This window comes from Mobula hypostoma, chromosome 1, assembly GCF_963921235.1.
Source record: "Mobula hypostoma chromosome 1, sMobHyp1.1, whole genome shotgun sequence".
In the NCBI taxonomy this organism is placed as follows: Eukaryota; Metazoa; Chordata; class Chondrichthyes; order Myliobatiformes; family Myliobatidae; genus Mobula; species Mobula hypostoma.
In genome coordinates, this window is record NC_086097.1 from 19,009,929 (window position 1) to 19,024,630 (window position 14,702).

The 14,702-nt window shown below is 44.4% G+C and overlaps 1 protein-coding gene across 1 annotated transcript in view; it reads left to right on the forward strand.

The window, feature by feature from the left end:
• Window positions 1-14,702, forward strand: part of syndig1l (synapse differentiation inducing 1-like) — a 245,464-nt gene that overhangs the window by 86,974 nt on the left and 143,788 nt on the right. Inside the window, exon 2 of the mRNA XM_063058001.1 lies at window positions 11,308-11,894. Within this exon, the coding sequence (XP_062914071.1) occupies window positions 11,460-11,894 (435 nt within the window). The 5' untranslated portion in view covers window positions 11,308-11,459. The remainder of the gene's footprint in view (window positions 1-11,307; window positions 11,895-14,702) is intronic.

A 14,702-nucleotide genomic window follows, 5' to 3' on the forward strand; every position in this document is an offset into this window, starting at 1 on the left:
GAACGTAAGGATGATTGCCCTGCTCTTGCTCTTCTGGGAGTATATGTGCCAGAGGTGGTAGAAGTCTCCCTTATGTCGTGCGATAACAAGAGACATCAACAGCTCAGGCCACTTAACCTTGATTAACATTCTCTAGGAGTGCCACTGCTCAGTGCCCCTGAGACTGATCAATATAAGTGAAATAATATTGCAGATAAGGTTGCATCAATCACCTGTGTCGTGATTTTCTATCCAAGGGAACATCCCCAGACAGAGCATTGATTTACCCTTTACATGGATGGAGATGAATCTATTCTGTCAAGCACACTGATCTGGATTTCTTCACTGAGGAGGAAGCTTTGTCAAAAAATTTCTTTGGTCTCTCTCAGAATTCTTTACTAGATATTCGCCTTCCCGGGCAGAAGAACCTCTTCCCAATCATCCCATTTTCTCATTCTCATGGTCAGTAAGTTCTCAAGTGATAGGTGGTATCATAGACATTGGAGAAGGTTACCAAAAATTATCGGGGGGATGGGGTGCTCCTGATCGGCTGGATAAATAGGCTAAGGACTGGCAAATAGCTTTCAGTTCAGATGAGTGTGTGGTGTTATCTTTTGGGTAGTCCAACCAGGAAAGATTTTATACAGTGAATGGTTGGGCCCTGGGAAGTTTTGTAGAGAGGGACCCAGGAGTACACAGTTCACTAGAAGTAGCATCACAGGTATAAGATAATATCAGATTCATTTGTCACACATACGTTGAAACATGCAGTGAAATGTGTCATTTGCGTTATCGTTTGTGATGTGCTGAAGGAAGCCCACAAGTATTGCCCACTCTTCCGGCACCAACATAGCATGCCAATAACTAACCACATTTCTTTGGAATGTGGGAGGAAACTGGAGCAACCGGTGGAAACACTCAGGGAGAATGTACAGACAGCAGCAGGAATTGATCCCCAGTCAGTGATAGCTGGTGCAGTAAGGTGATTGATGTAACCGCTAAGCTACCATGTTGGGTAGACAGGGTGGGAAAGAAAGCATTTGACATGCTGGCCTTCATCAGTCAGGGCACTGAGTACAGAGGATGGGACATTACATTGCGGTTGTACGAGATGGTTGGTGAACGGCATTTGGAGAATTGTGTACAGTTTTGGTCACTCTGCTATAGGAAAGATGTCACTAAGCTGGAAAGAGCCCAGAAAAGATTTACAAGGATGCTGCTAGGTCTCAGAAGCCTGAGTTATAGGGAGAGGTCAGGCAGGCTAGAACTTTATTCCTTGGAATGTGCAGTACTGTTTATTCATTTCCATAGATGCTGCCTGACCTGCTGAGTTCCTCCAGCGTTTTATGTGTATTACTGTAGGAGATTGAGGGGGAGACCATTTAATGTTGTCTAATGTTATGAGAGGCAGTGATAGTGATCTCACACAGTCGTTTTCCCAAAGAAGGTGAGCTAGAAACTAGAGGACATAGGATTAAAGTGAGGGGTGAAAGATTTGAAAGGGACCCGAAAATCAGCTTCTTCATGCAAAGGGTGGTGCGCTTATGGAATAAGCAGCCAGAGAAAATAGTTTTAGGAGATAAAATAACAACTTTTAAAAGACATTCAGACAGATATGAGGATAAGAGGGATGCAGAGGGATATGAGCCAAACAGGGGAAAATGGCGGACACCCTGGCTGCCATGGACAAGTTGGGACAAAGGGCCTTTCCTCGAGCTGTATAACTCAAAGACTGTAAATAGTCCAAGCAAGTGACTTGTATCTAAAGCACATGCCTTTCCTCGAGTAGTAATGGGCTGCCCATTGCAGTTTTAACTGGAGGCAGCCCTATATCTGTGGTAGTCCCGTCAGAAATAATGATTAAAAGGAAATCTGTTGTTAAAATTTCTGATGGAGATGTTTGATGGACAGGCAAAATGAGTTTATTATTATCTGCACAAGTACAGTTAGGTGAAGCCTATATCGTTTTGGGCATGTGGCCAAGTGGTTAAGGCATTGGACTAGTGACCTGAAGGTCGTGAGTTAAAGCCCCAGCCGAGGCAACTGTGTACTCCTGGGTCCCTCTCTACAAAACTTCCCAGGGCCCAACCATTCACTGTATAAAATCTTTCCTGGTTGGACTTCCCAAAAGATAACACCTCACACTCATCTGAACTGAAAGGCACTTAATCACACATTGCTCTGCGACGACACTGGTGCCAAGCTGTATGAGTCCTAATGCCCTTCCCTTGGACAACATTGGTGTCATGGAGAGGGGAGACTTGCAGCATGGGCAACTGCTGGTCTTCCATACAACCTTGCCCAGGCCTGCTCCCTGGAGAGTGAAGACTTTGCAGATGCAGATCCATGATCTCGCAAGACTAACGGATGCCTTAAGTCTAGTATCCCTTTGGTGAAATTGCCACCTGTATCCCACCTAAGTGTTGTCTAATGTCATGAAAGGCAGTGATAAGGTGATCTCACATAGTCAGTGCTAAGACAGGAAAGATGCCCCTCTCCATCTGGGAATTCTATTTATTCAAACCCTCTGGCACAAGAACCTGAACAGGGTGAAGTTTTACGGTATAACAAAAAAACTTTTAGCAGCATCACAGGCACGTAGGTACAGATAACACACAGATAATAAATTATACATAACTGAAACATTAAATTATATGAGAGGTAAAGTTAGGGTTGGTGCAAGGAAACTTTTTCCACTGAGGTTGGGTGAGATGACACCCAGAGGTCATAGGTTAAGGGTGAAAGGTGAAAACCTTAAGGGGAACATGAGGGGAAATTTCTTCACTCAGAGGGTCATGAGAGTGTCGAATGAGTTGCCAGCACAAGTGGTGCATGCAAGCTCGATTTCAACATTTAAGGGATTCGGATAGGTACTTGGATGGTAGAGGTATGGAGGGCTATGGTCCTGGGGCAGGTCGATGGGAGAAGGCAGTCTAAATAGTTTTGGCATAGCCTAGATGGACTGAAGGGCCTGTTTCTGTGGTGTATTTCTCTATGGCTATCACAGGTATACCATGTCATACCACATTATACCATATTCCTCAGTGCAAAACACAAACACAATCAGAGCCAAGTTCACCATAGTGCATGTGGTAGTCCAGGTGTTCCATTGCTGAAGAAGGGTTAGGACTGTGCAGCTCAGTTCAAGAACCTGACGACTGTAGGAAAGTAGATGTACCTCTTCCTAGAGATGCTGCCTGGCCTGCTGCGTTCACCAGCAACTTTGATGTGTGTTCTTGAACCTTGTGGTGTAGGATCTGAAGCTTCTGTACAGTAGTGCAAGAAAAAGGCCGGATCTGGATGGTGGAGATCCCTGATTGCAGCAATCCGATCAGATTCCACCAGTGACCTCACTAATGTATCATGAGTCAAAGAAGATTCAATTAGCCAGTGAAGCCCATCCTTCCAAGCAGGCAAGAACATAGAGCAGGTTAAATTGAAGTGCATGAGTCATAGGTGGAGGAGTATTTTGCCAGTAAATTAATTTTTGTCCTCATAGTCCACGAAGTGAAAGGTAGCATTTAAACCTTTACCCATTCATCATGGTCTCTAAGCAGTGCAAAAGAGGGGAGGGGACGGAGGGAATGTCGACTCAGTCCATGAGAGGCCTGCGTCGGGCATTTTCATACCTTACAAGGCGCAGATTGGAAGTCTGTGTGGGACACCACTCCTCGCACAGACTAGAGCTATGTGTGGTTAAGTGCCTTGCTCAAGGACAGAAACATGTTGCCGCAGCTGAGGCTTGAACTAGCGACCTTCAGATCACTAGAAGAATGCCTTAACCACTTGGCCACGTGCCCAACACAAACCCTGAGCAAAGGAGCCTGTGTTTACCACGCGGTGAAGTGTGTGACTCCCTGTTGCCTCATACCTCAGTGGCTGAATGATTTATTGCAAATTAAACACAAGTTACATCTGTTGTTGCTGAATCAATGCACCAAAGAGTAACATGGAAAGGGAGAAGAGGACTTTGGACTAACTTAGTCTAGTTACTTGTTTGCTTTTAAGTGTGATTACTTGTGAGGAAACGTGGTAGCAATTTTGTGACTGGCACAAAGGACTGTGAAATGAGTGACCTCATTGTTGGTTGGATGGTAAAATATTGGATGGGGACAATACACCTGCACTCACAAGTCACGCCAAAGGATCATTAATATATGGGGAGGGAAAATTCATCCTCTGTTTAGTGTCTCATCCAGAAGATGGTAACTTTTCAGGAGGCTGAGATTATTAGTCTCTCTCTCTCTCTCAGGTGAAGTTGCCACCTATAACCCAGGAGAGTGCTGAGGCAGGAATAAAGTACCTCTCCATCTAGGAACAAACAAGAGAAAATCTGTAGGAGCTGGAAATCTGAGCAACAGACACAAAATGCTGGAGGAACTCCGCAGGCCTGGCAGCATCTAAAAGACTACAGTTGATGTTTCGGGCTGCGACTCTTCAGCGGAACTGGAGAGAAAAAAAGATGAGGAGACAGACAGAGAAGGTGGGGGACGGGAGGAAGAAACACACGGTGATAGGAGGAACCAGTGGGGTGGGTGGGCAGAGGGGTGAAGTAAAGAGCTGGGAAGTTGATTGGTGAAAGAGATACAAGGCTGGAGAAGAGGGAATCTGAAAGGAGAGGACAGGAGGCCATGGATGAAAGGAAATGGGGATGAGCATCAGAGGGAGGTGCTAAGGTGAGAGAGAGAAATGGGGAATAGTGAAGGGGGGGCATTATCGGAAGTTTGAGATATCAATATTCATGCCATCAGGTTGGAGGCTAACCAGATGGAATTTAAAGTGTTGCTCCTCGAACCTTAAAGAGGTCTCATCGTGACAGCAGAGGGGGCCATGGACTAACATGTTGGAATGGGAATGAGAAGTAGCATTAAAATGGGTGGCCACTAGGAAATCACGCTTTTTCTGGTGGACAAAGAGCAGGTGCTTGGTGAAATAGTCTCCCAATCTACGTCGGGTCTCATTGATATACAGGAGGCCACACTGGGAGCACCGGATACAGTAGATGACCCCAACAGACTCTCAGGTGAAGAGTCACCTCACCTGGAGGGACTGTTTGGGGCCCTGAATGGTAGTGACGGAGGAGGTGTAGGGGCAGGGGTAGCACTGGTTCAGTTTCCATCTAGGAATTCTATTTATTCATGGAGCACAAAACATATAATAGAACATTATAGCACAGTAAGGCCCTTCAGCCCACAATGTTGTGCCAACCTTATAGCCTAATCTAAGATCAATCTAACCTTTCCGTCCTACATAGTCCTTCATTTTTCTATCATGGATGTGCCTATCTAAGAGTCTCTATTCAAACAAGCTGGCACAAGAATTTGAACAGGGTGAAGTTTTATCTATTTATTGGAGCTGGATAATCCTGGTATTAATTGCCCATCCTAAATTAGCCCTGAATTATCTGGCTTGCCACGTCATTTCTAAGGACAATAAAGAGTCAACTAGACTCTTGCACAATTGCGTGGTCTGGAGTCACGTATAACACAAAGCAGACAAGGACAGCAGAGGTCCTTCATTCAAGGACATCAGTAAATTATATTTTTAATATGTTCCACAGTCGCTGCAGCTGAGACTTACTTTAAATTTTAATTTTAATTTTAATTTAAACTAAACGCCCCAAGTACCAGAATGGGATTTGACTTGTCTATCAAGTCAATAGTCCAGACCACCTCCTGTGTCAGTGCATTAACTTCATCAAGGTAATGCAAAGACTAGTGGACTGCCAAGTGTTATGAAGGTGTGCGTTTGTAGAAGGGTCGATCAATTGAAAGGGCATTGAGTAATGATTTGCTGATTGGAGTGTGGACAAACATTTTTTACATGTTAAACGTGCATCTGATGAAGGGTCTCCAGCCAAAACATGCTGCCTCAGCTCCTCCACCGTCTTGTGTGTTGCTCCAGGTACCAGCACCGACAGTCTCATGTGTCTCAAGAAATGCATTGCATTCATATCGATCGGCGTACATACTCCAACTTAAAATAAATTCAACAGTGTTTGTGTAACAATCCCTAAAGCAGGGTTCCAACCACTCAGTTATTGGTAGGGATTCATTTCATTAAAAAGTTGGGAGTCTCTGCCTTAAAGTATCCAGTGGAAGAGAGTATTGTGCTCAGTTCTGGTGGCCTCATTATAGGAAGGATGTGGAAGCTTCAGAAAAGATGCTGAGATTTACCAGGATGCTGCCTGGATAGAAAGCATGTTTTATGAGGAAAGTCTGAGCCGAGGTAGGGCTTTTCTATTTGGAGCACAGGAGGATGAGAGGAGAATTGATAGAGGTGTATAAGAATATTAAGAGGCATGGATAGAGCGGACAGTCAGAGACTTTTTCCAAGGCAGAAGCGGCTAATATGAGGGGGCATAATTTTAAGGTGATTGGAGGAAAGTTTAGGGGAGATGTCAGAGGCAGGTAGGCAAAAGAGTTCACTGCTCTCGTCTGATGGCGTTATCACTTTAAGTTCCTTGAGACCTATTCTGCTCTTCATGACAACCATTGCTCATGCAAAATAAGATAAATGTTCCTTCCTGTTTGGGTGAATCAATAGTCAATAGACAATAGACAACAGACAATAGGTGCAGGAGTAGGCCATTTGGCCCTTCGAGCCAGCACCGCCATTCACTGTGATCAAAGCTGATCATCCACAATCAGTATCCAGTTCTTGCCTTATCCCCATAACCTTTCATTCCGCTATCTTTAAGAGCTCTATCCATCTCTTTCTTGAAAGCATCCAGAGACTTGGCCTCCACAGCCTTCTGGGGCAGAGCATTCCATATATCCACCACTCTCTGGGTGAAAAAGTTTTTCCTCAACTCTGTTCTAAATGGCCTACCCCTTATTCTTAAACTGTGGCCTCTGGTTCTGGACTCACCCATCAGCAGGAACATGCTTCCTGCCTCCAGTGTGTCCAATCCTTTAATAATCTTATATGTTTCACTACAATCCCCTCTCAGCCTTCTAAATTCCAGAGTTTACAAGCCCAGTCGCTCCAATCTTTCGACATATGACAGTCTCGCCATCCCAGGAATTAACCTTGTGAACCTACGCTGCACTCTCTCGGTAACAAGAATGTCCTTCCCCAAATTTGGAGACCAAAACTGCACACAGTACTCCAGGTGTGGTCTCACCAGGGCCCTGTACAGCTGCAAAAGGACCTCTTTGCTCTTATACTCAATTCCCCTTGTTATGAAGGCCAGCATGCCATTAGCTTTCTTCACTGCCTGCTGTACCTGCATGCTTGCTTTCAGTGACTGATGAACAAGAACACTTAGATCTCACTGTACTTCCCCTTTTCCTAACGACTCCATTTAGATAATAATCTGCCTTCCCGTTCTTACCACCAAAGTGGATAACCTCACATTTATCCACATTAAACTGCATCTGCCATGCATCTGCCCACTCACCCAGCCTGTCCAAGTCACCCTGCATTCTCATAACATCCTCCTCACATTTCACACTGCCACCCAGCTTTGTGTCATCGGCAAATTTGCTAATGTTACTTTTAATTCCCTCATCTAAATCATTAATATATATTGTAAACAGCTGCGGTTCCAGCACTGAACCCTGCAGTACCCCACTGGTCACCGCCTGCCATTCCAAAAGGGACCCATTAATCACTACTCTTTGTTTTCTGTCAGCCAGCCAATTTTCAATCCATGTCAGTACTCTGCCTCCAATACCATGTGCCCTAATTTTGCCCACTAATCTCCTATATGGGACTTTATCAAAGGCGTTCTGAAAGTCCAGGTACACTACATCCACTGGTTGTCCCTTGTCCATTTTCATAGTTACATCCTCAAAAAATTCCAGAAGATTGGTCAAGCACAATTTCCCCTTCGTAAATCCATGCTGACTCGGACCGATCCTGTTTCTACTATCCAGATGTGTCATAATTTCATCTTTTATAATTGACTCCAGCATCTTTCCCACCACCAACATCAAGCTAACCGGTCTATAATTCCCTGTTTTCTCTCTTCCTCCCTTCTTGAATAGAGGGACAACATTAGCCACCCTCCAATCCACAGGAACTGATCCTGAATCTATAGAACATTGGAAAATGATTACCAATGCGTCCACGATTTCTAAAGCCACCTCCTTAAGTATCCTGGGATGCAGACCATCAGGTCTCGGGGACTTATCAGCCTTCAGACCCAAAAGTCTATCCTTTCATGTGAACTGGGCAGGCCCTGAGAAGTCAATGCAAACTCAAGATTAAGGTGTAAATATAAAGTGGGTCATCAGAATAAAACCAGGGCAAAAATAACCAAAGTGTAAGGACTAGTTCCATTCAGCATCTGACAGTGCAGGGGGTGTATTTTGTGGAACGAGAGGGCAGAGCTTTACAAGTAGACAGTTCAGGGTTGATGCCAGAGGTCAGTACATAGGAGAGAAATGCTCCCTGCTGTTTATCCTTTGGGAATATGGTTATAGGAATGGCTTAATCTTAGGATATTAACATTCACTCTGTTTCTCTCTCCACAGATGCTGCCTGACCTGAGTGTATCCAGTATTTTCTGGTTTTGTTTCAGATTTCCATCATCTGCGGTATTTTCCCCCCTTTAGGAATATCTAGACTTAAAACAGAGATGTGTTACTTGGTTTCTGACTAGGCAAAGCACAAGCCTCAAACTCAGGGCTTTTATTGTGTCGAGGATTACCTATGTTATAAGATCTTGAAAGCCTGGATGACCAAATTCAAGAACAGCTTCTCTCCCACTGCTGTTTAGACTCTGAACCTATCACCCCTTTCACATCCCCTTCCAATATTGCTGCTGTATTCTCACGCTCTTCGTTCCACCTCTTCCGTTACCGCCACAGCGCCATTTCTTTGCAACATTCTGTTGTTTTTGTATTTGTATTAATTATTGGGCATTGCACAAGAACTAAACCCTTCCACCATCATTTTGTGCTTAACTAATTTAGCTAATAATGCCTGATTACACAAATCCTCCTTGCCTGCACCTGGTCCATATCCCTACACCCTCTGCATTTTCTGTTGCCTATCTCTTAAATCGGTTGGCAGGGTGGAGATACATCTCTACCAAAGCAGGTGTAAGGTGCTCCTTCCCTCCATTAGCCTACAAGACACCCTTGAGCAAGGTGTAGTACCTGCTTAGCCCCCAATAAGTGTCATATGAAGCTTTGGGAGCAGGTGGTTTATGGTCCTATGAGCAGATGGTGCATATCACAAGTCCTGGTTATGTGGCCACTGATGCCAGGCAGACAATCTCTGCAGAGTATTGATAATGGCTGGGGTCACCCGTCTTGTAAAGACACTGCCCAGAAGAAGGCAGTGGCAAACCACTTCAGCAAAAAAAATTTGCAAAGAACAATCAGAGTCAGGGACCATGTTCTCCCACGTCATATGTCATGGCACATATTGATAATGATGATCTCTTAAATGTCTCTACCCACCTCCACCCACCACTCCTGGAAGCACATTCCAGATACCCAACACTCTCTATATAAAAAAATTACTTGTTCCACACATCTCCTTTAAATTTTCCACCTCTCACCTTAATGAATGCCCTCTAGTATTGGTATTGGTTTATTATTGTCTCATGTACCAAGATACAGTGAAAATATTGTCTTGCTTACTGTTTATATGGATCAAATCATTACATAGGGCATTTGGAAAAAGATAAAACAATACCCTTAGAGACAGAAAATTTAAAAGTGAACGATTATAATAGAAATATTGGATGTACAGGTATCTGCAGGGAGCAGCCTGCAATGAGTCGCAATGCTCCAGCACCATCAAAGTCCCTGGGAAAAAGGTAGAACATAGAACTTACAACAGTCCAGCTCAGGGACAGGCCTTAATTCTGTGCCAAACTAATTACATTAATAATCCTTAGTTTAGTTTAGTTTAGGTGGCGGTACTGTAGCATAGCAATAAACACAGCCCTTTACAGCACCAGCTGTATAAGATCAGAGTTCAATTCCTCCACTGTCAGTAAGGAGTTTGTACGTTCTCCCCGTGACTTAATGAGTTTTCTCTGGGTGCTCTGGGGGGCAGCAGGCTGAGGGTAGCAGACACCAACAGAATCAACAAACCCATTCGTAAGGCCAGTGATGTTGTGGGGATGGAACTGGAATCTCTGATGGTGGTGTCTGAAAAGAGGATGCTGTCCAAGTTTCGTGCCATCTTGGACAATGTCTCCCATCCACTACATAATGTACTGGTTGGGCACAGGAGTACATTCAGCCAGAGACTCATTCCACTGAGATGCAACACTGAGCATCATAGGAAGTCATTCCTGCCTGTGGCCATCAAACTTTACAACTCCTCCCTTGGAGGGTCGGACACCCTGAGCCAATAGGCTGGTCCTGGACTTATTTCCTGGTATAATTTACATATTACTATTTAATTATTTATGGTTTTATTATTATTTAATTATTTATGGTGCAACTGTAACGAAAACCAATTTCCCCCGGGATCAATAAAGTATGACTATGACTATGACTGATTTGCTCCTACATCCTAAAGATACATGGTTAAGGTTAGAATTAGGGTGTTGTGGGCATGCTATATTGGCACCGAAAACATGGCGACATTTGCGGGCTGCTAGGCACAACCTTTGGCGATTTAATTTAACACAAAACGATGCATTTCACTGTATGTTTCGATGTACATGTGAGAAATAAAGCTTACGTTCACTTTCTGCACAATATCCATATCCTTCCGTTTCATGTACATTCTTGTGACTATCAAAGGGCCTCTTGAACGCCGCTATCGTGTTTTCCTTCACTACCATCCAGGCAGCACAGTCCAATCGATAGGCACCAGGTCACTGGTTGTCAACCTATGCCTTTTAGAACTTTGTAAATATTTATGTACTGTCTCTTAAAATATACACTGCTTAGACTGTGAGCTTCACATGAGCAAGGAATTTCTGGTCTATTTGACAATTCTTTGGTGTAACAAATTATGAGGAGTAAATGCAAGTAGGCTTTTTCCTCTGGAGTTGGGTGAGACTCAAAACAGAGGTCATGGGTTAAGGGTGAAATGTTTAAGGCGAACACAAGTGGAAACTTCTTCACTCAGAGGATTGTGAGAGTGTGGAACGAGCTGCCAGCACAGGTGGTACATGCGAGCTCGATTTCAACATTTCAGAGAAGTTTGGATAGGTGCATGGATGGTAGGGGTATGGAGGGCTATGGTCCCAGTGCAGGTCGATGGGACCAGGCCTTTAAAATGTTTCTGCCTGGACTAGATGGGCCAAAAGGACTATTTATCTGCCGTACTTTTCTATGAATCTATGACTCCAGTATTTACTGAAATCTCAAAGATGTTAGCCCAAGTAACCACATTTCTCTCTCTTTGCAGGCCACAGGCCAGTGATCATTCCCGGTGCTTGACACCTCCCAAGGGCACAATCAATCGTCCTCATTCCCTCAGAAGGCAGGACTTCGACCATTCCCACCCCCCCCAATCCCCCCCCTTTCCATCTCCCATCCTCACCCCCCACTGACTACAGAATGGAAAATCTAACAGAGCTTCAGAACCCTCTGCTGGAGAAGAACCAACACGTTGGAGGTGATTTTGGTTTCAGAGAGGATTATAATGAGGAGCGGCATTACAAGGAAAAACTCCTGAGCTACTTTGTGAGCAATAATTCAGCCAAGAACAAACCCAAGGCCAACTTCACCCGGCAGCTCCTGGACGCCAGCTCCCTTCACCTGGCCGTGGAGGCGTTTTACCGGCCCAATTTTATCTTGTACAAGGACGAGGCAAAAGAAAGTGGGAAGGATTGCAGGAGTGACAGCTGTGAGACAACGTTCACTGAGAGGAAGAACTTGACTATTGACTGTCCCGACCATTCAGAGTCTAAACTTGTGGAGTACACGGAGAACGACGTGACGATCCAGACAGTCTCCTATGAGGTGGAGGAAGAAGAGTTTCATGACTGCGAGGTAAAGCCATGCCTTTGCTTACGTGGGGTTGTTTCTCACTCCTGGAACTGTTGAGTGTGTAAAACTGTTGGGCTGTTTCAGCAGGTGTGGAGGGATTCATTGAGAGATCAGGAGAAGGTTTCGACAGTAGGTGTGCATGTGTCAGTGTCAGAGACTGCCTGTGTTTGTGCATGGGCATTTATTTTTGTGTGCCTGTGTACAGTATGTGTGTGTGTGTGTGTGTGTGTGTGTGTGTGTGTGTGTGTCTGTATATGCGTTTGTATTAATATCAGAATGTGTGTATGTGTGTGTCTGTGTCTGTATATGTGATTGTATTAGTGTCAGAGTGTGTGTATCTGTGTGTCTATACAGAGTGTGTGTCTATGTGTGTCTCTATGTTTGTGTATGTTTTTGTATGCGTGTTTATATCTGTGTCTGTCTGTTTGTATATGTTTGTATGTGTCTCATCTGCTCTGAAGCCTATGCAGAGGCAGTTTGTGGCTATGCTAAAACTCCAGATGGGCACGAAGGCTATGACAGGGCAGGCGCTTCACACTCCCACCCCTGTATTGTACAGTCTCTGTTAAATCAGGACTATAATTCTTTAAAGGAGGCTGTATGGCACAGTTACTGGAGCTGCTGCCTCATAGTTACGGTGAGCAGTTTTGCCCTTCTCTCTGTGACAGTGTGGGATCTCCTCGGTCCTCCCACATCCTGAAGACGTGCAGGCCGGTAGGTTAATTGCCTCTGTAAGTTGTCCCTATCATGTAGGTGAGTGATAGAAACATAGTGAGAGTCGATGCAAATGCAGGAAAAATGAAATGAGATCTATGATAAGTGCAAATGAATGCCCGATGATCACCACAGATCCAATGGCTGAAGGAGCTTTTCCTGTGTTGTGTAACTCTTGAGGTTATGACTTGCAGCCAAGTGGTAAGCTTGAAACATCACATGTAGTACACACAGCTAAACCGCTCGACGTAAATGTGCAACATATAATTTTATAACTATCTACAAAAGTATAATCTATTGCTTTAATTTTGTAGATCATCAATATATAAAGTGGCCTCTCTTTGGACAACAGTGGCATCTGACTAACAGCATAAGCGATTATTTTTTCAGTGTGGAATTTTATTTGTCTTATTGCTGCCCATGAGGATAAGGGACATTATCTACATTGCTTTTTTTTTCCCATCTGAATCACTGACGAGTTGTTGACTAATTAAACTGAGCACTGTTGAATGTCATCCAGTGCAGTGATTCTATGACTTTCAGTCTGCTGGGCTACACTGCACTGGAAGACATTCAACAGTGCAGCCCAGCAGACTGAAAGTCATAGAATCACAGAGTTACTTTGGCAAAGGGGGAATCCATTCGGCCCATGCAATCTGGGCTATCCCTTCGTAGATCCATCCATTCAGTCCCCAGTCATAGAAAAGATCCACTTGTCCACATTTGGCTGATATCCCTCCAAAAATTCCTATCCATATTCCTGTACAAGTGACTTTTAAATGTTGTTATTTTGCCTTTCTCAACCACAACCTCTGGCAGCTTGTTCCATATATGCACCACCCCCTGCGTAGTTTCCTCTCAAGACCCCTTTAAATCCTTTCCTTCTCCCAAACAGAAGAGACTCTGAAGATGCTGGAAACCATGAGCAACACACATAAAATGCTGGAGGAACTCAGCAGGTCAGGCAGCACCTATGGAGGGGATTAAACAGTCAACGCCCATGGCTTTCTCTGTTGCCATGGTGAGGCCAAACTCAGGTTGGAGGAGCATCTTCGCAAATTCCGCCTGGGTAGCCTCCAACCAGGTGGCATGAGCATTCATTTCTCTAACTTCTGGTAACTTCTCTCCACTCCTTCCATCTCTCCTTTTCCATTTCCCATTCTGGTTCCACTCTCACTTCTTCTCGTCTCCTCACGCTCCCTTCACCTCCCTCTGGTGCCTCTCTCCTTCCCTTTCTTCCAATGTCCACTTTCCTCTCCTGTTAGGTTCCTTCTTATTCATCCTTTTCCCTCTTCCTCCCAACTTCTTACTTCATCCTCCCTCTCCCACCCACCTTCACCTTCACCTGTTTCTGCCAAACATCAGCTAACTTGTACTCATCCCCCTCCCCCCACTTTCTTATTCTGGGTTCTTGCCCTTTCCTGTCCAATCCTGATGAAGGGTCTTGGCCCCTAACATCGACTGTTTATTCCCCTCCATAGATGCTGCCTGACTTGTTGAGTTCTTCCAGCATTTTGTGCATGTTTTCCATCTCCTGCCCTCTTTCTAAATCCATTCAAATTATTTTCCCGCACAGGACCACTCCATTCGCTTTGGAAAGTCCTGATTTGTTTCTAACTCTCCCCCTTAGATAGTGAGTTCCACAAAACAAAACACAGTCTAAAATATCTTTTTTCATAAACTTCCCATATCGTTTGCTTTTTGCTTCAACTATGTAATTGCTGCAATTATTTACCAATTGGAATACTTTTGTACAGCTCATCTTACACAGACTCACAGTGACCTTCTGATATGATGGACCCCATTGAAATGAAGATCATTATTCCACCAGGCCAACATCCCAGGTTGAGATCCTAACCAACTTGTCCATGCCAACCAAGATGACCATCTACCAAGTGGCCCTAACCACACTCATTGAATAAGGGAAGACCTCATTGAAATGTATGAAATTCTTATAGAGGTTAACAGGCTAGAGACAGGGTGCTTTCTTCCTCTGGTTGAGGAGTGTATGAACAATGGGCTAGGCTATTCATAGAACATGTACAGGCCCTTCAGCCCACAATGTTGTGCTGATCTTTAACCTTCTCCAAGATCAAT